This window comes from Buteo buteo, chromosome 1 (genome assembly GCF_964188355.1).
Source record: "Buteo buteo chromosome 1, bButBut1.hap1.1, whole genome shotgun sequence".
NCBI classification, from domain to species: domain Eukaryota; kingdom Metazoa; phylum Chordata; class Aves; order Accipitriformes; family Accipitridae; genus Buteo; species Buteo buteo.
Genome location: NC_134171.1, coordinates 2,521,426 through 2,547,291, shown reverse-complemented (window position 1 = coordinate 2,547,291; position 25,866 = coordinate 2,521,426). Strand labels below are relative to the sequence as shown.

Here is a 25,866-nt window from a genome sequence, read left to right as displayed (position 1 = left end):
TTTTAGTGGCTGGGAATAAACAGAGCTGAAAAAAACAAATCCATTTATTAAAAAATACATGTTCTTTTTAGGTGTGAAGTCGAAAACAGATATCAGGGAAATCCACTTAAAGGAACGTGTTACTGTGAGTACTCTTGGGATTTTGTTTGGAGATAAAAAACGTGTTTGAAGTTTAAAATACCTTATTTAAAACTAGTTGTGGTTGTCTCAACACCTGTTTAAAATACAGGGGATTAGGGGAAGGACTAAAAAATAGTTTTAAAAAACTTCAGTTTTCACAAAAGTATTGTTTAAAGGGAATGAAAATACTCTTCTTGATAAGGTCTGTGTGATGATTGGACCTTTCAGAACAAACTTCTGAATGTCTTTTCACAAGACTGAAATATAATCTGGTCTTCTGGAGAACACTCTAAAATATATGCCTAATATGTCAAAACCAAAGCATCTCTTCAGAATTTTTGTAAGTGCAAAATACTATTTTTCTTAAAATTCTTTTCCATGTTAGAATGGCTCAGGTTTCAAAATTGCCACATTTCCTCTGAAATGAACAGTTGGATTCCCGTGCAATTCAAGAAGATACTTTGCCAAGATTCAGATTACTTAATGGAAACTCTCCAGCTTCTATTTGCAAATATTAGCAATCAGCACACTGGCAGGCACGGATAGATGTAATCTTAAATTACATAAAGATGCGAGTCTCAAATAGTATTTTTGTGCAACACAGAAATTATCAACATGCTGTATTTAGCAAATTTGATTTCTGCTTGCTTAGCCAAACAAGGCCACTGATGGCTTCTCATGACAGTCTCTTTGCAAGGATGACCTAATTCATTGCTGCCAATGACAGGGGTGGTTAAGTGGCCAAAAAGGAGAAAAAGACAGAACTTTACAACTCCTACAGAAACAACCTCGTGCTATACAGATTCAGTCTCACTTGGTTTTCTTCCCTGAAAATTTCTGTCTTGCTGCTTCATAGGGGTTGTGGGTAGATGTCAGAAGGTTCTCTAGCTCGTGTCTAACCAACAGGGCATCTCCAGGAGGCAGTAAGAGAAAACCAACCCCTGGCGTATAGCTTCATATTTATTCTTGCTTGGAATATCTCTGCATGGGCTTGGGAATATTCCCAAGTCATAAAGCTGCTTTTTAATAAAAGGATACTGGGACTGGTGGATGTATGCCCAAAACTGGCTGGGCACTCTTGATTAACAGAGGGGTGATAGCCCAGCCCTAGGCAGACATAAGCGTAGGAGGGCGTACAGGCAGGCCAAAAACTGGTCCTGGCATGCCTGGACACGATGTGACCCAGAGTAGGATGGCAACTGGGTCCATGAACAAGTAGCTGCTCCGTAGAAATCCTCCCTGTACGGTCCACTGATGTACAGGAACTTTGCATGTGTGGAACTGAGTCTCCTCCCAAGTGGGGATTATACAGTCTATTTTGTTTTGCTAGTATTCCCTTAGCACGTGGAGGTATTGCAGTATGGAAAAAGTAAACGTCTTGGCATGTTTTTTACAATGTATAGGTATGAACAGTCATTTAGAATAAGGCTGGAGGCTATTGCTTGGAAATTGTAAGCAGAATCTCTTTCCTCTTTAGACTCAAAAAGTGTTTTTTTGTCCCTTTTGTGGGAGATCATCGTGCCTTGCTTTGCAGAAGTTTGTTCTGTTCCAAGACATGGGATAACTTTCTCCGTGCGTTCCTTACAGATACTCTTCTCATTGACTATCAGTTCACCTTCAGTCTTTCTCAAGAGGATGATCGCTATTACACAGCAATCAACTTTGTAGCAACACCCGAAGAGGTAAATTTTCTACTTTCTCTTTAAACTTCATCCTTGGGATATATGTTTGTCATCTCTTGACCGTGGAGGTGATGAATTGTTACAGTTCTGCAAGTCTCCAGATGTAGTCTCTTAACATGACATGTACGTCGAGCTCCACAGAGCAACCAGAACTTTTTGAGCTTGGCTTGGCCATGCAGTTTCAAATCTTCATGGTAAAATTTCATAAGGAACCACAGCTGAGTCTTCACGGTTGTTTGAACTACTTCTGAGCAGCTCTAGTTTTGCTTGTTGTTCACCCAATACGTTATGTCTCTATTTTTCCTGTTTTATTCTATGCACGTGACTTGTTTTATTCTTTATTATGCTTTCCTTGGGGAAGAGAATGCTGCTTTCAGAAAATGTAAATAGCTTTTTGTTTGATGTATTTGCTTCATGTAAATAACAAATTCCAAGATTATTTTATTTTTCAGTGAAGATTTGCTAGGAAAATTTTTACAGTACATTAAAATTGTTATCGTAAAAATGGGTTTTATTTTTTTTCCCCCCAAGCAAAACAGAGACCTGGACATGTTTATCAATGCATCTAAAAACTTCAACCTCAACATTACTTGGTCCACAAGTTTTGCAGGTAAAATGAGCATGTTCTGAGTTTCTTGGTAGCTTATTTCCGTTAGCAGTTTTCAACAAATGCAAATTTAATTGGGGCAACTTTTTTTTTTAGCCTATGAACTTGTTCTGTACTGGTTTTAAATGTGAGGCCTGGGGGGCAGAAGTAAAATATTAAAAAGAACTATGTTTTTCTATCGTAATAGTGTATTTTGGAAACATAGAAGGTGCAAATTTGACTCTTAGTAATGCAATATTTTGGCATATAGTGATTTCGATAATGCAATGCTGCTTAAAATAGTAGTGTTCAGATAAATAGTTAGTTTTGTAACATTAAAATTCAGAAGGCTTCGCCCTTTTTGTTTGCCACTTAAAATGTGCATTGAAACATCTCTTCTTGCTACTTTTAAACGTTTGAAAACAGCTGGCACACAGGCTGGGGAGGAAATTCCAGTTGTTTCAAGAACCAATATAAAAGAATACAAGGACAGCTTCTCCAATGAGAAATTCGATTTCCGCAACAATCCAAACATCACTTTCTTCGTGTATGTCAGCAATTTCACCTGGCCGATAAAAATACAGGTAGGAGCTGTTAACATGTGTATAATTATTTAAAAGTATGGTTTTTGTTTCGCTCAAGCAACGTGGCAGCTCGGTGCTTTGTGTTGTCCAAGCTGAACTGGCTCTCAATAGAATCCTGCAGCAGACAAAGGGTTTGGGGTTCCTGATTAAGAGCAAAAAGGTGCGTCGTCTTCTGATGTTGCCTCAGCCCAGTGGATCTAAAAATGTGCTGTGCAATAAAGTGGGTTGTTCACTTATTAACAGGGGTATGTTCTAACGAGGTCTCTGACTTTAAATGCGTAGATACTGATATGTTGAAGAAAACAAACACTCATATAGCCAAAAACCAAGCCCGGAATGAGAAAACAGAAATGGTGGTCGTGTTTCTTTTTAATGTCTAGTTCTCAAAAGGCACAGCTCGAGGGCCATCCCTCTTTCTCCTTGCGCTGCCCAAGACCGGTGGTACCTGCAGAATAAGATGAAGCTCATTCTTTCCCTTAATTCAGTGCAGTCACTTAACACACACGTTGCCTCAGGTGTCTGACTGTGATGATAAGGCTAGTGCTGAAGAAGCAGTGGATGAAGCTTGGTGGGTCATGAAAACACTCATAGATCACAGACTGCAATCACAGACACTCTGCAACTGCTGTGGCAGCTAATAATTCAGAGAAACCTTGGCCACCTTCTGCTGTGGGCTAAGTCAACTATCAACCCACAGTGTACTCGGAGTGACACAAGAGCCCATTGAAGGACAAAAGTACTTCTAGGTGTGGGACAGAGATCTCAAACGAGGCTCTGTATATTTGAATTCTGCCTTTTTTAAGAAGCTTGGTCAAATGTGGGAACCCCAATTCTTCCATCTTCACCTTTATTCAACCAATTATTATGTGAAAGCTGACAACTTCACATTAATTTACTTGATATTTGAGACGTATCAGTCACACAAACTCACCGTAGGGGTCACTTCCAACAAAGATAACGCACGTGATAATATCGAGCAAGGAAATGAGGTCCACCTGGAAAAAAGTCCTTAAGGTATAGCGATATTTTTCAAGGTATTTCCTGAACTTTAAAAAAAATATTATGAATAATTGTGAGTTGTCTGCATCACCTTTTGGTAAAGATGGTGGGTTTTAAGTACTCAGGAAACTTTGTCTTGTTGATTGCAGACTGGTAGATTTGATAGGCTGACTTTGGACTGCGTTTTGGTTCTTTTTAATATCGCTTACAATATTGGTAATCATTTTCCAGCTGGAGAGTTTTTACTTTACAAATTGGTAAAGTCTTAGTGCATTGTGGAGTCCTAATTATTAGATATGGAGGAGTTTGCAAGAGCTGCAAGGTGAAACCTTTATGTCATTGGATGCTCAAGCAGCAGGTGCTAAGCCACATTGTTTTCATTTAAGAGAAGTACTGCTTTCAGTAGAGAAAGAAACATTCTGTGTGCAAAGGTGGGCACTTCTGTAATGGTTTATTTAAATATTCAGGCTTCTCTTTTATCAAATTGGTAATCACAGGAGTCAGGAAAAAAAACAAGTGTTTTATTTAACGTACAGGTTATGTTGGCTGATAGTTTACTTGCCATAATCAGTGCCGCGCTGTACCTTACCTTGATTTATTTATTTGCTATTTCTTGATGCAGAACTGTGTGTTAGGACTATGTAGATGTTTAAGAACAGTGCTGTCTCCTCTTTCTTAAGCTCTCCTGTGTTTACTCCGGTCTCCACCCTACCTGCACTTGTGGTGAATTTCTGCTAGCTTTTCCTATGCCGGTGTTGTCCTTGAGCTTAAATGTCCCCTCCATCTTCTCTGGCAGCTGGTTCTCCTGATTTCCCTGGATGAATTTGGACAGGCCATATCCTCTCTCAGCCTTTAGAGTTTGTTTGTTGGCTTAAGCAAGACAAACCCTCATCATCTTGTCCTGTGAAACAGGTTATTCAGGTTCAGTTGTCTCATTTGTTTTTCCTCTGCGCTCCCTTGTCTTAATCTTACTTGTACAGTTTTGGTCAGCCATGGGTAAGGTCATGGAGATCAGGTCTCACCATTGCTGTGTACAGCAGTATCTCTAGGTTCTTTATGGATGTTTCTAGGTCCTTTTATGGCAGTATTTTGCTTTGCTCATTCTCATGGCTGCAGCAATTAATAGTCCTTATTCATTTTAATGTGGACTAATACACCCTGTTCTTTCACAGCATTGGTTTCCAACTGATGAGCTCCCAGTCTTGATAGCAAACATTCTTTTCGGTCCCTAATAGCACTGTAAAATGTTATCCCGCTGCTGTTACTGGATAAAGTTCCCGGTCCTGAAGATCATGTAGTTTTTCTTCTCTGTGGTTCTCCTGAAGATCATCTAGTTGTTCTTCTGTGTGCTTCTTTTCCATATTTTTTTTATTATTATTATTTTTTATTATTATTATTATGATCCCCTTCAACTTTGTCAGCAGATTGTGACATTAGCACACTTTTGTTTTGAGTCTGTGTCCTTAATGAATATATCAGTCAAAGTCTGTCCAAATGCCATCCTTGAACTAACTTCTGTCCTCTTTAACCACTATGATGTTTGAAATAATCTTCACCATCTTTATCTCGCCCAGGAATTTCCAGTGTATTGATATTCATAATGAAATTTGGATTAGCTCAGCTGTACTGCTTAGGTCTTTACAGCTAATTGTTTTTACGGACAGAAAATAGTGGGCTGGCATCGCACAGATTTTGTCAGCTCTGTTGCTTGTTGATTTCAGTTTTTCATTTACTACTTAAGTTCTTTTATTCAAAACTTGTCCTGAAACTCTGCATGCTATTGAGGTTTTGGAAGCGTGAATGTCCAGATTGTCCCTCCTCCTCTAAATCCATTTTAAATTTTCCATAGTGCCATGCTCGGCTGGTAGATTGCTTTAACAGCCTTGCTACCAGAGGCGTTATTTCATGTGCCATTTCTTTTGGAGTGCTGGAATGCACGCTGTCTGCTTTCAGTGACTTTGAACACATTGAAACATTGGAGTGTTTTCTCCACCTTGGTTGTGTATCTTTTTATAACCTTGTTCCCATTAGACACCTTGTCTTGCACCTATATTCAGTGTCCTTGTTCTTAATGAAAACTCTAATTTAGTTTTAGGGATGTAGCTGATTGGTTTTAATCTCTTGGCTATCCTTAAGCATACCCTCTTCCCTTTCCCTTTCTGGTCTCCGTTACTTGTATGGCTGAAACATCTCTTGCTATTTTGTTTAACGTTTGCTGAGGTCTAGCACAGCTTGACATTTGGCAGTTCTTATTTTATCTCTGTACTACTTGCTGGCTTCTAAGACATTGCTAATGAATCCTTTCCTCTCCATAATATGTAGACTCTTTAATTGTTCCTAATGTCCTCTTTGAGGTGAGTTCTGAGGATACGGCTTTCCAATAGTTTTGCATCTTTGACCTGAGAGAAATACTTAGATGGCTGCTTTCCCATTCCTTACTTCCTTAGTCCACTTGATTTTACTGTCTTACTCAATTTCTCATCGTTAAAAAGAGTGAACTTTGATTCTGTTACACTTGCCTCGTTTTATCCTTAATTTAATATGAATGTGCTAGTGTGCACTCAATCCAAGGTAATTTTATATCACCAGCTCTTCTTAATGTCCTTGTTACTTAACAAAACAAAGTCTAAAATAGCATCAGCTCTTATTGGTTGAGAGACTTTTGTGAAGAAGTCTGGCAGTGATACTGCATCCAGGAATATGTGGTCCTTACTATTTCAATTAGCATGCTCTTCAGTTCATATCTAAAACTTTTTTCCCCAAACTGATGTTTTTCTGTCACCTTTCTCCGAATAGCTATTGGTGTTGAACGTCTCAGTCCTTTCTCATGCTTGCAATAGCAGTTCTTCGTTACTTTGTCATCGTTCACCAGTAAGCCCACCTGCACCTCCTTTTGCTGGGGTTCTCATCGTAGCTCAACACCGCATTCCTCCCTCCTTTCTCCCAGCAGCATTGCTTGTCGGAGCGTGAGATAAAACCAGTTTTCTTCTGCATTCTTTAACAACTGTTGGAGAGTCAAGTCTGCATTTTGCATTTTTTTAATTTGACAAAGAGCATGGTCTTCTTCACCAAATCCCAGAGCGGTTGAGATTGGAAGGAACCTCTGGAGGCCATCTGGTCCAATCTCCTGCTCAAACAGGGTCACCTAGAGCCAGTTGCCAAGGGCCATGTCCAGGCAGCTTTTGAGTATCTCCAAGGATGGAGACTCCACAACCTGCCTGGACAACCTGTGCCAGTGCTCGGTCACCCTCATAGTCAAAAAGTGTTTCCTGAGGTTCAGAGGGACCCTCCTGTGTTTCAGTGTGTGCCCACTGCCCCTTGTCTCGTCACTGGGCACCACTGGGAAGAGCGTGGCTCCGTCCTCTTTGCATCTTCCCTTCAGGTATTTATAGACATTGATGAGACCCCCCTGAGCCTTCTCTTCTCCAGGCTGAACAGTCCCAGCTCTCTCAGCCTTTCCTCCCAGCAGAGATGCTCCAGTCCCTTCGCTGGACTCTCTCCAGTATGCCCACATCTCTCTCGTACTGGGGAGCCCAGCGCTGCACACAGTGCTCCAGGTGTGGCCTCACCAGTGCTGCGTAGAGCACCAGGATCACCTCCCTCGACCTGCTGGCAATATTTTGTCTAACGCAGCCCAGGACACCACTGGCCGCCTTCGCGGCAAGGGCACGTTTCTGGCTCACGTTCAGTTTGGTGTCCACCAAGACCCCCAGGGCCCTTCCTGCCAAGCTGTTTTCCGGCTGGGTGGCCCCCAGCACACACTGGTGCCTGGGGTTGTTCCTCCCCAGGGGCAGGACTTTGCACTTCTCCCTGTTGAACTTCATGAGGTTCCTGGTGGCCCATTTCTCCAGCCTGGTGAGGTCCCTCTGGATGGCAGCACGACCCTCTGGAGTATCAGGCACTCCTCCCTGTTTGACATTGCCTGCAAACTTGCTGGGGGTACACTCGGCTGCATCATCCAGATCATTAATGAAGATGTTAAATAGGATCAGACCCAATATTGACCCCTGGGATACACCGCTAGTTACTGGTCTCCAACTAGACGTCATGCCACTGGTCACCACCCCCTGGGCCCAACCATTTGACCAGTTTTCAATCCACCTCACTCTCTCCTCGTCTTAGCCCATATTTGCTAGGTCTACTCTTGTGAGGGATGTCATGTCTCCTTCATAAAGAGCCTGTAGCCATCTAGATCTGCTTTTGCCTCGTATCACACTGTACTTTCAGTCGATTCACCATCTGGTGTAACTGTGCTGTCAGATTTGATGCCACATGAAAGCTTTTCCACACTGGATGCCAAGACACTCGTATGGTTTGACACTATGCTTCTAACATTACCCAGGGATACTGCTTTACTCTAATTTCTTTTCCCTCCTCACCATCCTGATAATTTTTGTCAGAGCAGTTGTTGAGTAGGAGATAGTATTATGAAAAGTAATGGTTCCGTAGAGGAAAAACTAGAGAAAAGTCAGTAAAAAAGTATGATTTGTCTCCAGGACTCACTGTGTCCTTTCAGGTTTTGTGCAATCTTCCGTGGTGGATTGAGCTGCCCTCAATTGCCCTTAATTGCAGTCTCTGTTCCTACCTGTCCTTTCTGTACCTCTTTCTTATTTGCTTTCCCTATTTTTTTCCTTTTTTTGTAAAGTCTTGGCTCTCTGTAGAAGTTTATCTTCAATAAGATAAAATACAAGATGTCACAAAAACCCATACCTTGAGTTAAAGACTTCCTACCAGTCAATCCTTGACTGGGGTTCACTGCAAGATTTAAAATAGAGCCATGGGGTGACTTCGCACTTCTTGACCTCTCTGCTTTCCTGACCGCTCCTTCAGCACTCGCCCCCGGGTCCTTTCTTCTCGACTCATTAATTAAAACAACGTGTTGCAGTACGGCCGGGATGCAAACTGTTTTTCTTATCTCAGAGACTGCCTCCTACAGTTCTGCTCATTGTAGTTCCACTACTAAACTTTTTGCAGCTACAGAATATGTTTCAATTTCCCTTTTGAAATTAGAGTGTTTTTAATGTAGGAAGTATGATGAAGTCAGTGAAACTCCGCTGCTGCCAGACTGCTGGAAAATATTCTCTTTTTGTGTGTGTGTGTGTCACCTTGCAGCTTACGCGTGCGTTTGGTCTGTTCCTGTGCAGTGCAGCATGTCCAGCCAGGATTTTGAGGGTTTTTTTATTTGTTTGGATATCATAATAAACAGTCATTGTATGTACGCTCTCTATCCTGGCTTATTTTCAATTTAGATACAGTAGGTGTATTAAACGAAGTGTTTATGTGTATATAAAATCTTGAAACAGAAAACTTCAGAAATGTACAGTCTCTACTGCAGAGCAATTCATCTACAGTCCACGTTATTATTTTTTTAAATATTAGAAACTTTATTCTGAGGTCCTCGATTGAAATCTGTCTCTTTTTCCCTCTCTTCTTGCCTGTTAAAATCTAGACTTGGAGAGTATAAATGCTCTTTTGTGTTAGAGATAGCCGTGTCCCTGCCAATGCTGAATTCTGGCTTTTTTTTCCTTCTTGCTCCACCTCTCTTCATAACCACTTCAGTTCGGGGGGGGGTTGTGAAGTATATTGGTTTAGGATGTCTTTCCCTGCCTGCTTTAATGACTTGAAAAGATTATTTTGTGAAAGAACTACAGCTGCAAAATGCAGAAAGCCTTCAAACTACAGCAATCTGCTTCCTAATACGTCCCGTCTGAGTGGTTCTTGAGTATGAAAGCTACGTTGCGGCGTTCACTTAAAACCTTAGCTTGCCAAGCTTTCTTGAAAACCCAGGTAAGGTCTTGTCAAAAACATCTCGATATTTCCATTCTCTCTGCTTTGCAGCTCCTCTCTGCTAACAAACTTTGTCTGGCACGGCCACGGTGACTTTATAAGCGCTGTGCAAACCCCAGCTGTTCAGCTTTTTCTCTTTTGCTTGGAAAGAACTGCCCTAAATATTCCTGATCTTCCACCAAACTGAGTGTGCGCCCTTTAGGAAAGGACGTTAGTGGATGTTGTTAGGGTTGCTGTTTTTCTGTAGTCATGTAAATGCAATATGATCTTTTTCCCCCACTGTTTTTTCCTGTTTTCCTAATCTTTGTTGTAAGTTTGCTTTGTTATTCTTTCAAAATATATCTCACATTAGAAAAGAGCTATAGAATACAAATCATCAGCTATATTACAGTAAGGAGCAAGGAAATTCAATGCAGAAACTTTCAGAGGACTTCTTTTCATGGGTTCCAATCCAGGCAAAAGTCAGCTCACTCAGAGGTGAAACTTCAGTTCTGGAGCTGACAAGTAGTTAATGATGAGAAATTGAAACTCTCTTTGATACTTGGGTAAATGTCAGCAGTTTTTAACAACGTTTAAACTAGCATGTATTTACCTGGAGCAGATTCGAGCGAGTCCCTCTCCTGAATGCACAGGGGGTGAAAATTAGAGTTACTAATAAAGCTAGCTTCAGCCCCTTCTTTTTAACGGCTGTAAGCTTTCTGCTCCATTACAGCTTACTGTTGAAGGTGTTTTCTGCCACTCACTAAATATAAACTTGTGTTCTTGTCTTGTTTCATGCCCAGACTATTGTTTTCATTAACGCTCTGTCCCATTTGATTTTAGATATTTTTTTTCTCCCAGATTCAGAGCCCTTGCTGTGAAGCCTTTTGCATTGATCTCTACTTTCTGGGTATATGTAAGACGCCTAGAAGCTGATTAAGGAAAAAACACAGTTTGTAATTGTATCATTAACTGGCAATTGCCTCCTCTCTTTCCCTCGTGTTGGTTGAAGTATTTTAATTTGAATGCGCTTAAACGTTAATTATGAGCCAAATGCTTCAAGGAACAAAGAAAGGCGAACGGATTTTGCAGCCTCTTGCATACAAAATATACCATTTGCAAAATCTCGCTAGATAGTCACTATATATTGTTTGCTCGGCAATTCATCGTCGTGTCGGGCTTCAAAAGAGTGCTGCCGTGATTACGTAGCTTTGCTGCACGTGCTGCTTGGTGGAGTGCTGCAGCGGTGTTAGACGGCTTACGCTGCTTGAGGACTGGAAGTGTTTGATAACTGGTGGGAAATTTTCAAGTCACTTAAATTGCTGCCTTCCACTCCGATTTCATAAAGGCTATAGTGGAAAAATAGCTAAAATTGCCTCTGCTGTTTACATTTTTTAGTTTCTCAGACTTCTGCAGGGGCTCTTGAGGCTTTTTTCTGTGTTCCTCCAGTTGATTTATTTCAGGACTGTGGGTCTATATAGCCCCTTCTAAAGCTTTATTCCTTTCTACACAGAAAGTTAATGCACTGTGGATAGCTTAATTCAGTCACATAATGTCTTGTCATAATTATCCTCGATATTCCAAAATACGCTTTTTGCTGTGACAGGAAAATATTTGTGAACCCACTCAAAACGTTGAATTGCTGTTCAGTTCATCAGCTGAAATTGTGAATGGTGAACCAAAAGGTGGAAACAATTTATCTCCCTTAAATCGATCGCTGCTTTCTGAGGAGCTGCTAAAAGTTCAAGCGCAGAAACCGTAATAAATGGGAGACCTGAGAATCGAGGACAGCCTCAGGTACGCTGTAATTAAATCAGCCGTTCGTTTGCAGCGCTTGCTTTCGGTGATGGACCGGGTGACTGTCCCTAACCTGGGTGGAAACACTCACACGTCCACGGGTGACATGGCGTGCCTGCTGCGTGCGCTGTCCCACGGAACGAGATGTAAACCATTAACGTGCAAACCTCTTGGATGATGTATTTTTTAATGAACTACCTTCCTTTGGGGCCCTGCCGTCACTGCCTCGTGTTGCTTTTGTTAACTTCCCGCTGGCGCAGATGTTGCCAGGATGACTGCATCCAAATTTGGAAGCAAAATACACATTTTAGTGCTCCGGTTAAGAGCTGCGCTTCTGCGATTGAATAAGATTTCAAATAGATGTGGGAATAGATTCTGCTCTGAATAAGCTTCCAGAAATGACACTTTCTTGGATTCGAGTGCTTTGTACATTAGACCTGTGACTACTAATTTCGATACATTTTTATGACCTTTTCTTCTTGCCTTAGTTGTTAGTCGAAGGGAACAGCAGAAGCTCTGTTTATTCCTCTGCATCAGAAGACTTTTGCTCTGCCTCTCAGAGCAGCCCAAGGGTTTGCTCTGGGATCGTATTATTTTCACTAATGGCCTCCTTTGACCTGTCAAACAGTTCCCACTGGTTTACAGTGATATGCTGAAAATGTATGTAGGAATGTAAGAGAGCAGATTCCCTTCGCATCTCTTTGGCTTTGCAGAGCTGGCAATAACATTGTAAATGTGGCTTTTTCTTAAGCCAGTAGATATTTCCCGTGTTAGTATGTAGGCAAAGTTCACGTGGAGCCATATGCTGCTGGTGTCAGCTGGATTTCAGAGTAGAGATGAATTATAAACTAGACTGAGAGTCTTCTATGGAATGGCTCTCTGGCTGATTAAAGCAGGCTCATTTTCTCTTATGCTGAACGTGGCTATTTAAGTTGGAAATAGTAGCCAATGTTTCATAAAGTGCCAGGAATTACGTTCCTCAAAAGTCTTCACAATCCTCAGACAAAGCTCTTACTCTGATCTTTATCATCGTTATATTAATGTTTCATGGTTCTTGTGTCCAGCAGTATGCAAATACGGAAATCTTCCCCAGTTCTCATTTTTCAAAGGAAATCTCCCTCATTAAAGCAGTTTTGGATTAAATTTCTTCTTCTGATACTCTTTCCCCATCCTGGTATTTCTGTTGGCAATGTTACCCATAAAACAGGTGGTCTCCATTAGCACACATCTTAATACCAGTTTCAGTTAAGCTTTAATTTTACTTGCCATTCGGCGTTTAATGTGGTTTGGGAAGCATTTGTTTTTGTGCAGAGCTAAATGATGGATGACACTTTGCTACAGCCAAGGAAAGCTTTGGGGTACTCTTAGCTCCTGCCAGCAGAGGAAGACAGCACCCCTCAGCTTAAAAACGGAGCTGGAGGTATGTCGGATCCCACGCTGCCACCTTCCTTTTATTTTTAGGCTTTCGACCTCTTTAAGGTGACAAGAATATTGCCAGCCGTGATGCTCTCTAGGGTTACCTCTTTGAGGTTTACAGCCTGACGAAAAGGCTTTGATAATGCACGTAATAAGATAGAGCGAAGAAAGCATACTGCCGTTAAAAAGCAGAGTCTGTAACCGACTCTAATACCCTGATTCGTCTCTGGAGGAAACATTAGGTATTTGATACAGGGCATAAATATCCCTGAGGACTGGACATGGCCCGTGGAGGTTTCCACCCTTTCTCTAAATTAATGTCGTTCTGTAATCAAAAGCCACAGGCTAATCAAATGAAAGCTCTCAGTGAGGGTAAAGGGAAAGAAAAAATGTCTTTGTTGTTGGCCAAAGAGAATAAAATACATATGGATAGGTAGTGATTGCTTTGATAAAATAATTATGTAGGCTTGAAACTGCGTGGAGGATGGTGATCTTGATAGCTTTTCTGCTAGGTCCTCAGTGTGCCTCATGCACCTTTAATGAGGAGTAGATGTAGGTACGGAGATATAATCATCCTTAGCTCTCTGTGCCCCTTCTGTTCCAAAAATGTTCTTTTTCTTTTGCTTCTGAAAGCACTGGAATGCCAAAGTTGTTTGCTAATGATGTCCCTTGCCTTTATTTAGCTATAACTGCAGGTGGTTTTGAGCCTCTTTCACTGCATCTCTCTTGCCATGGTGAGAAGTTTGCTTTAAACCGAACAATGAAACGTAAATCAATTTGTTAATCTGATGAAATTTGCTGTTGGATGTAATTACTTTTGGAGACATGCAATTACATGCTGATTTTTCAGAACAGGCAAACTGACATCTTCTGCTGGGGACAGAAAGATTTAAAACAGAACAGTTGAATGATACTTTAAAACATGAAACAGCTGCTTCCTTTTTATCTGCTCCTGCCTTCTTATTTTTGGCATCAACCGATGACATTTTTCTCCTTTTAGAAGTTGTTCCCTTTCATATTAAGCTATATTTTTGTTAGCAGCTTCTTAAATCCTTAAATGCTAGGGTTTCTTTCAAAGGCAGTTAACCCTTGCTAGGATGTGTTGCAACTTCAGTGCTTTTTACTGGAGGTGGTGGCTTCAGCAGCCTTGAATGTTGCTCATGCTAAACTTTTCCCAAGTGCTGTGTTGTTGCATGGGATTTTTGTCCTTTTACTCAAGCACTGAAATCTTGGGGTTTTATATCTACAACTTGAGCTGTACTTGGGATGAACTGTAGTAATTCACGTTGTTTGCGAGGTTTATTGTAATATCTACATATAGTGTTGGAAGTCTGCTCGTGTGGCTGTCACAAAACTTTAGCTGCATAAGTAAGAAAAGTTATAGGAGAACAGAGAGACATAGACGGAGATTCAGGTTTAATAATACCAGGAGGATTTCTTAGGATGAGGGGTTTTTTGGATGTGAGAGTAAGATATGTATGGATTGTCTTACTTCTAAGGAAGCTGATCTCTTTTTCTTTTTCTTTTTTTTTTTTTTTTTTCCTTTTAAGATGCAGGGCTGGAAATCGTAATATCAAAAAAATGCAGAATTAATTTTCTCTGGAAGCAAAGTCCGCATTAGGCAATTAATTTCTCCTGGGTGAGGCCCAGGGTGATGATGTGCTGGTTGCTTGCAGTTGCTGTACTTCTGTGCTGAATAGCTCTTGAAAATGCAGAATGCCACTGCTGAATGTAAATGTAAACCTCAAGTTCAAATATATTTCAGAAAATGAGCAATGTGGGCCATTGCTGGGAAGCTTTTACAGCTACCAAAAGAGCTAGATATATTTCCTTATACAAAAGCTTATTTAAAGAGTCAAAGAATAGTAAGCAGAGTTAATGAAGAGGAGAGAAGTGCACTACCAATAAAATATAAGAAGCCAGCATGCTCAAATGCAACAGTAGATATAGCTTGGGTAAACCACTGGGGAAAAATATATCCCATACTAACACAGGGTGACAAAACCAAAAGCCTCTGGCTTGTTTAGCTAACCGGCACGAAGTCAGAGCCACCAGCCCTCAAATAACAGCTCTCGGATGGCTCTGGGGGTCTGCTTTAGTTAAAAACAAACCATTTCTGGAATTTCGCTGCAGCTTCTTTTTCTCTCTTTTAGTTCCTTGACTTCATATTATTAAGGTTTTTTTTTCTACCATATTGGCAAATCTCACTCACAGCAGCGTTGGCAAGTAGTGGGGAGAGTTGGGGTCAGGGCGGTGTGGTGCTATCACAGCCCTGTGTTATAATAAATTTCTGGGATGATTGGCATTTTGGGTTTTTTTCTAAATTGGTTTCTTTTCTTTTTTTTGTTTCATTATGAGCGTCATGTATAGTTATTTCTTAAAACAGTCTCGTTTGCGTACAAGACTAGCACCGTGCTGGTTCCTACAACTGGACCCAAAGTCTCTTTAAATTACATGAATATTTTGACCACAGGGATTGAAATAAATCACGATAGATTGAGTTGTCAGTTCAGTTTTTTACTGGGAAGTTCTTCATGACAAAATGGTAAAACACATGTTCTAGAAAGCCTTAAGCAATAGATGGTGACTACCTGTCCTTTTTTAATGCTAATATATGAGCTTCTGTATAGGTTGCTTATTTTTCCCTCTCCAGCAGTGTTATTTTTTCACGTTAATATTTCTGTAACACAGAATCATAGCTGAGGCTCTCAACAAATAAAACCTTGATGAGTAAAACAGCCCAGTCTGATTTCTGACTTCACAGCTTTCAAAACTGTTATTGATACTGCATAATGAGGCAGCCCTTTGATCAGCCCTTACATGAGCTCGCATACCCTGTGCTCCACAACATAAAGTTTCCTTCCAAAGTACCTGATGTTTTTCCTCTGGTTTTATGTTGGAAACACAGATCAGGCTGCCAGTTCTCCAGCTCATGAGTATGCAGTGGAGAAAAATATAATTGTTAACGTTCCTAGCATTTTATTTCATAACCGTGCAAGTGCATTGTATAAAAAAATCCTAAAATGGCTTGAATTTTCAATTATTGCACGAGTTTTTGGTTATTCTATCTTTTTTTTTTTTTTCCCCCTGCAAATAGGTAGTTTGTTGAAAGTAAGTTTGGGTTTTGTTTTTTTTTTATTACTGCCACTTCACATAGTAATGTGACACCAGGTTTGAAACAGCATGTGGCTTTGGTATTGTGTAATAATCTGAGAAATGCTGTTGTCACTAAAGGTATTTTTATTTGGTTATTTATATAAATATATACTTATTTTACTTTGAATGATATATGTAGTTTATATATATAATACATAAATATATATACATATTTTACTACTTTATTTTAATAAGGATGTAAAATCCTCAGAATTTCTGTAGAGACTTCCACAGCTGGCATATTGCAAACCTTTTGTGATACAGATCAATAAATGTTTTAAATGTCTCATCCCATATGATCCTTAGAAATCACGGCTTCCTTGGAGAGGGAAACAGAGCTTTTTCTCCACTAATAACCACTGCAACACCAAGCTCTGTTTTGCACATATTTCCAGTGTTTTGTCTGGTCAGAATTGACGTGAGACATAAGGTTTTGCCCATTTCCATCTGTCAGCTATTTTGCAGCCTAAGAAAAAAAAATATTGCTAATACGTATTTAGCTACTTTATTCTTTTTTATTCTTGATTCCCCTCTGTGTACTTACATAGCAAACTCTTTAGGAAAACAACTCTTATTCTTTTTAAGCTTCTGGCACGCAAGCGGTTGTAGACTGTAAATCTCATCTTTTTGCTGGATTTTCAGGGTCCGAGAGAGTGTTTGAGCTGTTGTGTGCTAAAGTTTTAATATTTTCCACGTTGAAACTCTCCAGAAATAGTTGGTATGCTGACGAACGTAACTTATCCTGCACGCAGATGGTGTCAGAGCTCTGCTCGGCACGAAGCCAAGGAACGGGATCCTTCACAAATGCATCCGCGCAGCAGCGGCTGATACCGGAGGGAGGTATTTGAGGACTTGCAACTGGGAAGAGTGGAGTGTTTTAAAGCTAGCGGCTCGCTTTCTGTGTCTAGTTTTGGCGGGTTTATTTTTTAACAATTTTTTTTCCCAAAGTAGCTCAAAACTGCCTTGTCTCCAGAATAATGGTCGCAGTCACGTATAAATCCAAATCCATTCGGAAGAAGGAACACGTCAGCGTTTTTCTCTTAAAAGACTCATACGGTGGCAAGAAAACTCGCTCTGTAAACTGTTATTCTCAGCTGCAGGCTGTAACCTCTTTTCTCCTTTCTGTGGCACGAGCAAACCGGTTAGGGCTTTGTGAAGAAGCCGAGCTTTGCGGCTGGGACTTGTTTTGGGGTGCCGGGCTCTGCCAGCGGTACCCGATTCCCCGCAAGCCGCCTGCCAACTGTCAGGCGTTCAGGCTGACACACGAGTGCAGTATCCCTGCTGCCAAATTCAAGATAACTCGAAACAGCTTTGCAGCATAAACACGTCTGAGGTCCAGTGTAAGGGTTGGTATTTTATATAGGTTTTCAAGAAGTCTCCTATTTTTGAACTTGTTGCTTTTAAACCGAGCAGTGGAAAATGTGCATTTATTTTTTATTTTTTTTAATGAGGGATTTTATTGCATTGTTTTTCTCAGCTGAATTCCTCTTAAGGGAGTGAATTCTTTACCTGCATTTCATTTACTAAGCAAGACCTTCTAGCAAAGAGCATTTTTTCCTCTAGTTAAACATTTAAAGTAGAAATGGCATAAAGGTTTTGTGCTGTGCTTGAGAAGGTACTATTGCTTAGAGGTTGTAGAATTAAAACAGGCGACATACAGGATTGTTCCAAGAATCCCTTTTCAGGTGACTTCTTCCAAACCTGTAGGTCGGTCTTCAAGGTAGACATGGGCAAGAGTTTGTAAGCAACAAGAAATCCCTTCTTGAACAAAAAGAAGCACGTTGGAAGTGAGCTGGTTGGGGTCAGGAGCAATATGACAACAACTCTTCTATCTTTCTTTTTTCTTAATCCTTTTCCTTTTGAATTCTGAGCATAAAATTTGAATTCAGAAGTCTTCAGCTGCACACCTTACCAATACCTAGATTTTGAGAGGCTACTAGTATGTAAAGATTTTTGCCTGCAAGCAGTATGCGAGGTTGGGAGATTCTTGACCGTTCAGTTCTGTTTCAAAACCCCTTAAAATAGTTTAAAGGAGTTTCTTTTCTATAACTGAAGTCTGTGGTGCTGTTTACTGCTAGAAGTGATTAATGTTGTTAGTCTTTGTCTGCAGCTGATGATAGTAATTTGCCTGAACTTAATTGCCATTATCGTGAAATACATTATTTTTAACTTTAGTCTTAAGAGTGAGTTATGTACAAATTCACCAGAATTCAACAACAATAAGTAGAAACAAGTGAACAACTGGTTCGGTTGTTTGCAAGAACCCAAATGAGGCAGAAGTATTTGTGTAGTGTGCTCTCTGCTTTGGGGAGGGATCGTACCCAAAGCTTAGGGGAGTTGAAATGCACCTTAGAGGTCCTCTTCCCCGTGGAAATCCACCGTACTGAGGTTTACACGATAACTTGGCCATCTCGGCTTGTTGGATCTACTCCTCATCCTCCTGAACGCTGCCTCTGCGCTGAGCGTTCCCTCAAACTTTACAAAGCCAACGGGGGTTTTCGCTGAGGTTATTTTAGAAGTTGCTACCTGAATTTTCAGTTTCATCTCGGCTGCTGTGCCTACGGAGTCATTTGCAAGGATGGCCTCGCTGCTGCAATGCAAAACACGGGACTGGGGTGGAAAGCCACCATCTCGTAGATCAGCCTGAGAAGTTGCACTTTGCATTTCTGGGGCAGAACTGTAGGTGTGAATTCCTTCTCTATCCCTCCTTGGAGGCTGCTTAGCTCCTGGTTGAGAGAAGAGTTGGGACTTTTAAAATTTTTGTTCATTTTTAAAAACAAAATGTTCATTTTTTTAAAAAAAATTGTTCATTTTTTTAAAAAACTTTGTTCATTTAAAAAAAAAATTGTTCATTTTTAAATTTTGGGGGTTTTATTTATTTTTCTGTCCTGCAAAATTGGTACAACAGCCTCCAGTTACTGTACCAATCTTCTCTTGCATGACCGTTGCCACCTTCAGCATCCAGACAGGATAGAGAGTGGATGCAGCAGAGGTCTATGGGAACGGATGAGCTTTAGTTTTAAGGTATTTGCCTGACAATCACAAGAACTGATTTTTTTTCTGGCCCTGCCTCAGGTTTCTTGTGGCATTTGGTAGTGGTGTTACTGTAATGAGTAGGTGTGCGGGGTCGGATCTGAGATTGCTGTTCCAATTATGGGACTTTCCAGAACATTGCTAGTGCACTTGAAATTTAGATGAGCATCACTATTCAACACCTGGCTGTTTATTGAACAAACACTTCCCGTTTGTCAGATTTGTGTGGTAATTTTTCTGATGCAGAGAAATGGGGGACTAAATTTTAAGCACTATTTTTAATTTAGAGGCAGCTATGCCCGTGTTTGCTCTGCACAGCAATCCGCGAGTTCGCATGGGGAGACAAAGCATATATAATTGGCATTTCTGAGCCAACTGCTGACTGCAGCCAATTAGCTGAAAAGTGACAATTTGTGACTACTGCAGTAAGGCAGCACAGTATTGGAATATAAATCGATTTCCATCTCGGTATAAGTTCAGAAGTGAACTAGTTTTTATATTTGCACAGTATCAAGTGTTTGTGCCATAAAGCTCAATGGCTTAGTTAATATTGCAGCAAGTGAGGAGTAAGTCATTTATCTCTTTCATTGGTCCTTCACACAGGAGCAACGTGGCTCGTAGTAGTAGGTGTGAAAATCAAATTTTAGTGGAGATTTTATTTTTACTTGTTGTAGAATGTAAATCTGAGCGTGTGAACCTCTTCAGCTGCACCAAGTTGGCCAGAAGTTTTTCTTCTACAAAATACCAAGCAGCAGTCTGTTGAATGTGCTTGGATGCGAATTGGGTTTTTTTAGATTCTGATGAGCAGGGAGTAATTCTTTTAATGCAAGCAGGAACAGATCAATCTGGACTAATGTCTGGGACTTCTCTGCTTTCTGTGATCCACCTCTCCTGGACCTTTAGCTGTCAGATCAGCTGGTGTTGCAGCTATGGATGGTTTTCCCTTACTCAAATTTGTCAGCTTTCTGTTGAGCATCACAACTCCTCCTTCTGATGGCCACACCATCAGGTGTATTAAAAACTGTCTGGGATCTCCCACCTCTGAATCATGCTCCACTTCGTACTTGGTGTGTGTCAGAGTTTTGCAAGTTACAATTAATTCCTGTAAGACCCTTCCTTCTCTCAAACTTAGGGTTTCACTTTTCCGTCTAGAGAATCTTTCCCTGTGGAACAGGTTGTTCTCGCAGCTTTTGAAGACTTACAGGGGTCAAGCCAGCTGAAGTTTTCTCCCTAACCTCAACATTTGGATGGACTCTTGCTTTTCATTTAAAATAGATCCGTGGTGCCTCTGAAAGGGAACGTCTTCCTGCCGCCGTGGAGTGGCATCACATCGCACAGTGGTGCAGTGACCGTGACCGCCGTATGGATCCACCTTGAAAACTGGCTCAGCAAAGATTAGTTTTCAGCTGCAGTGGGTTGTGGGGTCTGATTTACTATACAGCTGCAAATACGTTGTACGTTCTTGCTGGGTAATGGGAAATACGGGAACAAATGGTTAAAGGCAGAGAATGGATGCACACTTGGGCACCAGCTGCAGGTACGGGAGGGTTAAAATGGTGGTGAAATGATGGTCTAAACCAAGCTTCCCTTGGTTCCCTTAGGGATGCAAATATCTCTTGTTTTTTCAGAGTAGGTGTCTTGTTCTGTGCTTAACTGAGCATTAACCCTGCACAGAGGCAAGGAGTTGTAATGCTTCTCTTCCCTTTTGGAGATTCAGCATCCACATTTCACTGTCAAATGTCTTCGTTCACTGAAATTTGTCTTCCATTATCCATTTGTTAAATTGCCAAACTGTACTTAGTATATCTGAATGCAAATGGTTTGGGTCTTGACTGAGACAGGGCATAATGCTTATCAACCCTTTTCCAGGTGAGGATGGACGGAGGGCAACTGATCCCCTTGCACGCAAAAAGAAACTGTTTTTTAGCATACTGTGACACAAGGCTCCCGAAACAAAGCTGGTATATGTTCTCCTTCTAGAGCACCAACAGTTAGAATGGGATTTGTTAGGTTATTTTAAAGAAGATCGTGGTTTCTTCCAGCAATCGATCATCCTACTGCATTTGCCTATTACCTTTTATACCTAGATGACAAATATAATGTTTTTGTTCTCTAACATTTTGTGAGCTGGTAGCCCAAGTTCGTTGTCTCCAAGATCTACCATAATGCGAAGAAGTAAAGAAAGAGCAGGTATTAATGAGCTTATTCTTTCCCGGTGGGATACACAATGTTAACGCAGAGGACGGGTGGTCTTGACTTAGCCTGCTCTTCTGTACTTTGCGGTTTACGCCGTGGCCCGATCTGAAAGATAGAAATAATTATAATAATGAGACATTCCCTCTGTACCGATATCCTAGTGTTGGGATATGTTGGTCAGGTTTCTGACTGGATTTAGTTGTCTTTCAAGGCTCCTACAGCCTGAATTTATCTGATTCATCCTAGTCAAGTTTGTGGATTTGTATTTTAGGGTAGGGAGAACAGGGTTGCCGGCTGTTTAACCTGCTTATCAGGCTTATAGCGTGATCTTTTCCTACGCTTTGCCACTCTGGCTCAGACTTAGAAAAATTAAGGTCTACTTTTAAGCTTACTACCACATCAGAGAGTTTTGCAAGTGGGAGGCAAAGTGGTTCTTGTAAGCTCGAATCCTGGATTTGAGTTTTTCCATCATTTTCACTGAATCATTTAAGCTTTTAGCACTGGGGCATGCTGACCCAGTTTCCAGTCTTTCTGCGCTTCTTGACACTGAAAGTAGATTTAATAAGTCAGTAGCCACTTCTTTTCTGTTGCTCAACATCTGGTCCAATGCTGGTGTGCCTTACCACAACCTTAGCTGCGTTCAGTCCAGCAGTGTGGTGCGATAGCCGATGCCCGAACGCGGCCGTGTAGTGCCGTGAGGATGGTGGATAGGACATAGGACCTCTTGGAGGCTCCTGCCCTTCTGGAGCAGCAGCTGGAGGCCAGGGGAGATGTTTTAGGGCAGAAGGATGGCGATAGGTTACCCCTATTTAGGCAACGAATGGAGCTTCTGGTACATCCCTGAAACCGAGGGCAAGGGTGCAGCGTGGAAATTGAAACCATTTAAATGTAGGAATCTACAAACAGATGTCTTCGTGTGCCTTGGGTGTTTAAGGTCGCCTTGTAGATGGAGACCTAGATGTGGAACTCTTCAGGTAATCCTCTACTAGACACCTACGTTGGCCGACCGAATCGCAGATGAGGTTTCCATGGAGCGTAAAGGGGCGATAGTCATATACCTCCGTGTTCCTATATTTAGATGTCTTAATCTGTGTCTGAATCCCATAAATCTCATCTGCAGAGGTGCAGAGATGCTTCTTTCCAAAAAGTTACCCTGGGAGCTAACATGGCAGAGACGATTTGAGAGCCACCTGCCTGAAAAGGGTCATCTTGCCCTGCTCCTCCTTGGGTTGCTGCTGAGTTTGCCTCATCCCTCAGTGAGCAGGGTCAGCTCAGAAATACCAGCAAAAAGCCCTGCGTTCCTACCGTTAGCTCTCTGCTGGCTTAACGACTTGCCTTGGCTCATGAAAGAAGTTCACAGAACACGTGCACCAGCAGCAGCGGCACGTGGCAGAGCCGAGACCACCTTTTAGGTGGCGGAGCTGGATTTTTTTTTTCAGGTTTTTCCTGAAACCTCGCCGCCGAGGCTGTTGGAGTTGGCTGGCTGCTCCTGTTGAGTGGAGAGCACCAAGAACAATACATGTTTTCTGCCACGTGCTTCACGAAGAGCATGTTGTATTTGTGTTTAAAGGAGAACTGAAACGGGGAACGATGTTTCTCTTGAGCAGAAGAGCAGTCTTCCCCCCCCATCACTATCACAGAGGGCAAAATGAATGTTTTGATGACTTTGGCGTCGCTCAGGAATACTTAAAAACCATTTGTTTTTCAGCTGGTCCTTTGACAGAAGTGCAGGCACTCAGCATTCAAGCCACAGCATCCTGTTACTGTTGTCTGTATTCTCCAAGGTCAGATTGAATCCTTGCCTCTAACCATATAAAAAAAAATAAAAAAGAGACACTGGAGGTGCTGAGGTGGCAGTAGAGGAAGATATACATAAATGTCATCTGCTGCTTGTTTGGCTGTTGGCTTTATCTCTTTGGAAGCCCTTGGAGCTTCTAGCCTTTGTCTTACGTGGTGCTTTTCTGTTCGTTAACTTTGGCGCTGGAGCTGTATTTAAATATGAAGCAAAGCAGCCTGAAATCTCTTAATTTCTGTGGTTTTCAGTGCTGTGTGGTCCCATAGACTTTCAAAACACGAGTGCTGTAGCGTTCTCCCACCTGCTAGGTGAGGTTAATGGATCTAGCAGTAGGGACCTTTTGATTTCTTCTGAAATCACAGTAAGCACCAAACTCCAGTAGGCTTCTTCACGGTGTGCCTTCTCTGTTGTACTTCTCCGGTTTCATAAGTTAATTAGACTTTTATTTTTCTCTCCTTTACAATCCTATTCTAGGAGTGTGTCCTGTTCAAAATATCATTTCCAATTTCCCTTTTTTCTCATCCCTAATATATGAAGTAGGGTTGGAAAGAAAAGGCAGCACTGATGGGAATTGAGTCACTTTATGCAGTAGTGGAGAAAGGCAAAAATACGGCATGTAATAATCCTGAATTGTTAGCAGGGAAAGAAAAGTTGTAGAAATGATGTCTTCTGTGTTTGCTGGTGTTTTCTCAAGCATTTAGATGCCCCAAATGTATCAAATTATGTTATGAAAATGCCATACTTGAAATGTTCTTCAGTACATTAGCAGTTCTTCAGTTAAGAAGTTTAGATTAGGAGTACTAATATTATGTATAACATTAGAAATTATTTGGGTTTGGAGAGAGATTTGTCCCATCCCCATTGTGGCTAATAGTTTGGTTTCTTTATCTCCAAAATAACAGTGACTTCCAGCACAAATGGAAGGAGTTACGTTCTGGTGATTTATCTGTAAATCTGTTTATTACACGTAAGTGAGAGGAGTTGCTAGATTTGTTTCTTGCTGTATTTAATGAAAAAAAAAAACCAACTTCTATAGAATTTCTTATTAGGTTGGTGATACTAATTTTTCTTAGCGGTATGTGAAATTCAAGTACTTTTAATGAGTTCAAAGCACTTGTAAATCAAAAGAATGGAGGCTTAAATAACTTTAGATATGGTTGCATTTACAGGCTTAAGGTGAACTTGTTTCAAAATAAGAAGTTGACTGAGAGTCAGCTGGACCCATTTTTGTACAAAATTATTCTCTTGAAATTATTCTCAAGTTTCTTTTCTCCTGAAGCACAAACTCGGGTACTAATGCAAACCAATTCCTGGTATGTAATCGTCCCAATTTGTTTGTCAAAATTTATATCAGTCACAGGCTGTAGTTTAACTCCCGAAGTATGTTGGGTTTGAAATACCAACTGTTACTGAAATGTCAATTGAGTTCAAATTGCTTTTCCTTTACTCAGAATATTTTGTGGCTAAGTACTTTGCCATTAACTTCTTTGAAATGTGTGTGTACTGATTTCACAACTGGTGCACTTTTAAGATGTTTTTGGCTGGTTAGAGGTAGCCATATTTTGTTCTTGGCTTAATATTTTATGCTAATCAAATGATAAAGAAAGTAAAGCTCTTAATTATACATTTTTATCAGTCCATATAGCTAGCTATTTTTGTTTATCTGGGAAGCAGCCAAATTTTTTGGATACTTCAAACGGTGTGGCATTAGGAAAAGCGCGATTGGTGTGCTTTTTCAGGTACCTTTTCAGATCAGATAAACACAAGCTTTATAATAATCTCTGGAATGAATGTAATTAATTTTCTGATCTGTTTTAATCTTAACTACTTAAGGATACTGCATTATTCATAAGAACATAATATAAAACATCTCCGAAGGACACGTATGTTATGGAAGTGGCAGTTTGGTTTTGCAGCTGAGCTGAAGTTCTGCTCTGTACCTGGAGGAGGCTCTCCCAGTCCCCAGCACGAGATACACGGGGGTTTCCTGCAGTTACACTGCTTATTCCTTTGGTAGAAAATTAGTTTTTTGAGAATGGATAAATGAATCTTCTACTGTCATTTAAGCTTAATTAAAAATCTATATTGCTAAGAAATTTGTGTCATATTTTTCCTATATCCAGAATGAACAGTCTACTTTTAACAGCTATTTCTAACCAAACTTTCTGTGTAACTGAATTAATTAAGTCCTAGGAACAGATTATATTAGGGGAAATTAAGCTCTAAGTAAGCAAACCATTAACAATTATGATACTAAATTGCCTGTGACACAGATTGGTCAGGTTTAATAGCATAAAGTGTTTTCAGCTTGTGAGAAGTAAATTGCAGAAACCAACCTAGGCTTTTTTTTTAATCTGTGTATGAGGTACAGATCCCCAGTTGGTCTTTGCAAGAGAAGAGCTCCACCAGGTAGGCAAAAGAACCACCACTGGTAAAGCATTTCTAGTGCTTTTGTGTGAAACAAACCCAAATTTTCCTTCTCTGTTTTATTTGTTTCCTACACTTCTATTATCAAAAAATGAGAAGCCCTTCTCTGGTAACAGTTCAGAGATTAGTTTGCGGTCTCATTAATCTTTCGTAGAATCTGTCCCTTTTTAAAATTAGCAGATAGTTGTTTCTTCTTCTACTTGGAGCAAGCTTTGGTTTCCATCACAGAAACTGGTCCTAATGATCGTCTGCAGAGGACTGGTCCCTTGATGATTTCTTTGTTCTTTAAATTTTGTTTTTCTGCAGAAG

At 40.8% G+C, this 25,866-nt stretch overlaps 1 protein-coding gene across 1 annotated transcript in view; it reads left to right on the top strand.

Moving 5' to 3' along the window:
* The window catches only part of ATRN (attractin), a 152,283-nt gene that overhangs the window by 82,943 nt on the left and 43,474 nt on the right, over positions 1–25,866 (top strand). Inside the window, exons 21-24 of the mRNA XM_075043940.1 lie at positions 72–124; positions 1,708–1,802; positions 2,334–2,412; positions 2,815–2,972. Coding sequence (XP_074900041.1) covers positions 72–124; positions 1,708–1,802; positions 2,334–2,412; positions 2,815–2,972 — 385 coding nt within the window. The remainder of the gene's footprint in view (positions 1–71; positions 125–1,707; positions 1,803–2,333; positions 2,413–2,814; positions 2,973–25,866) is intronic.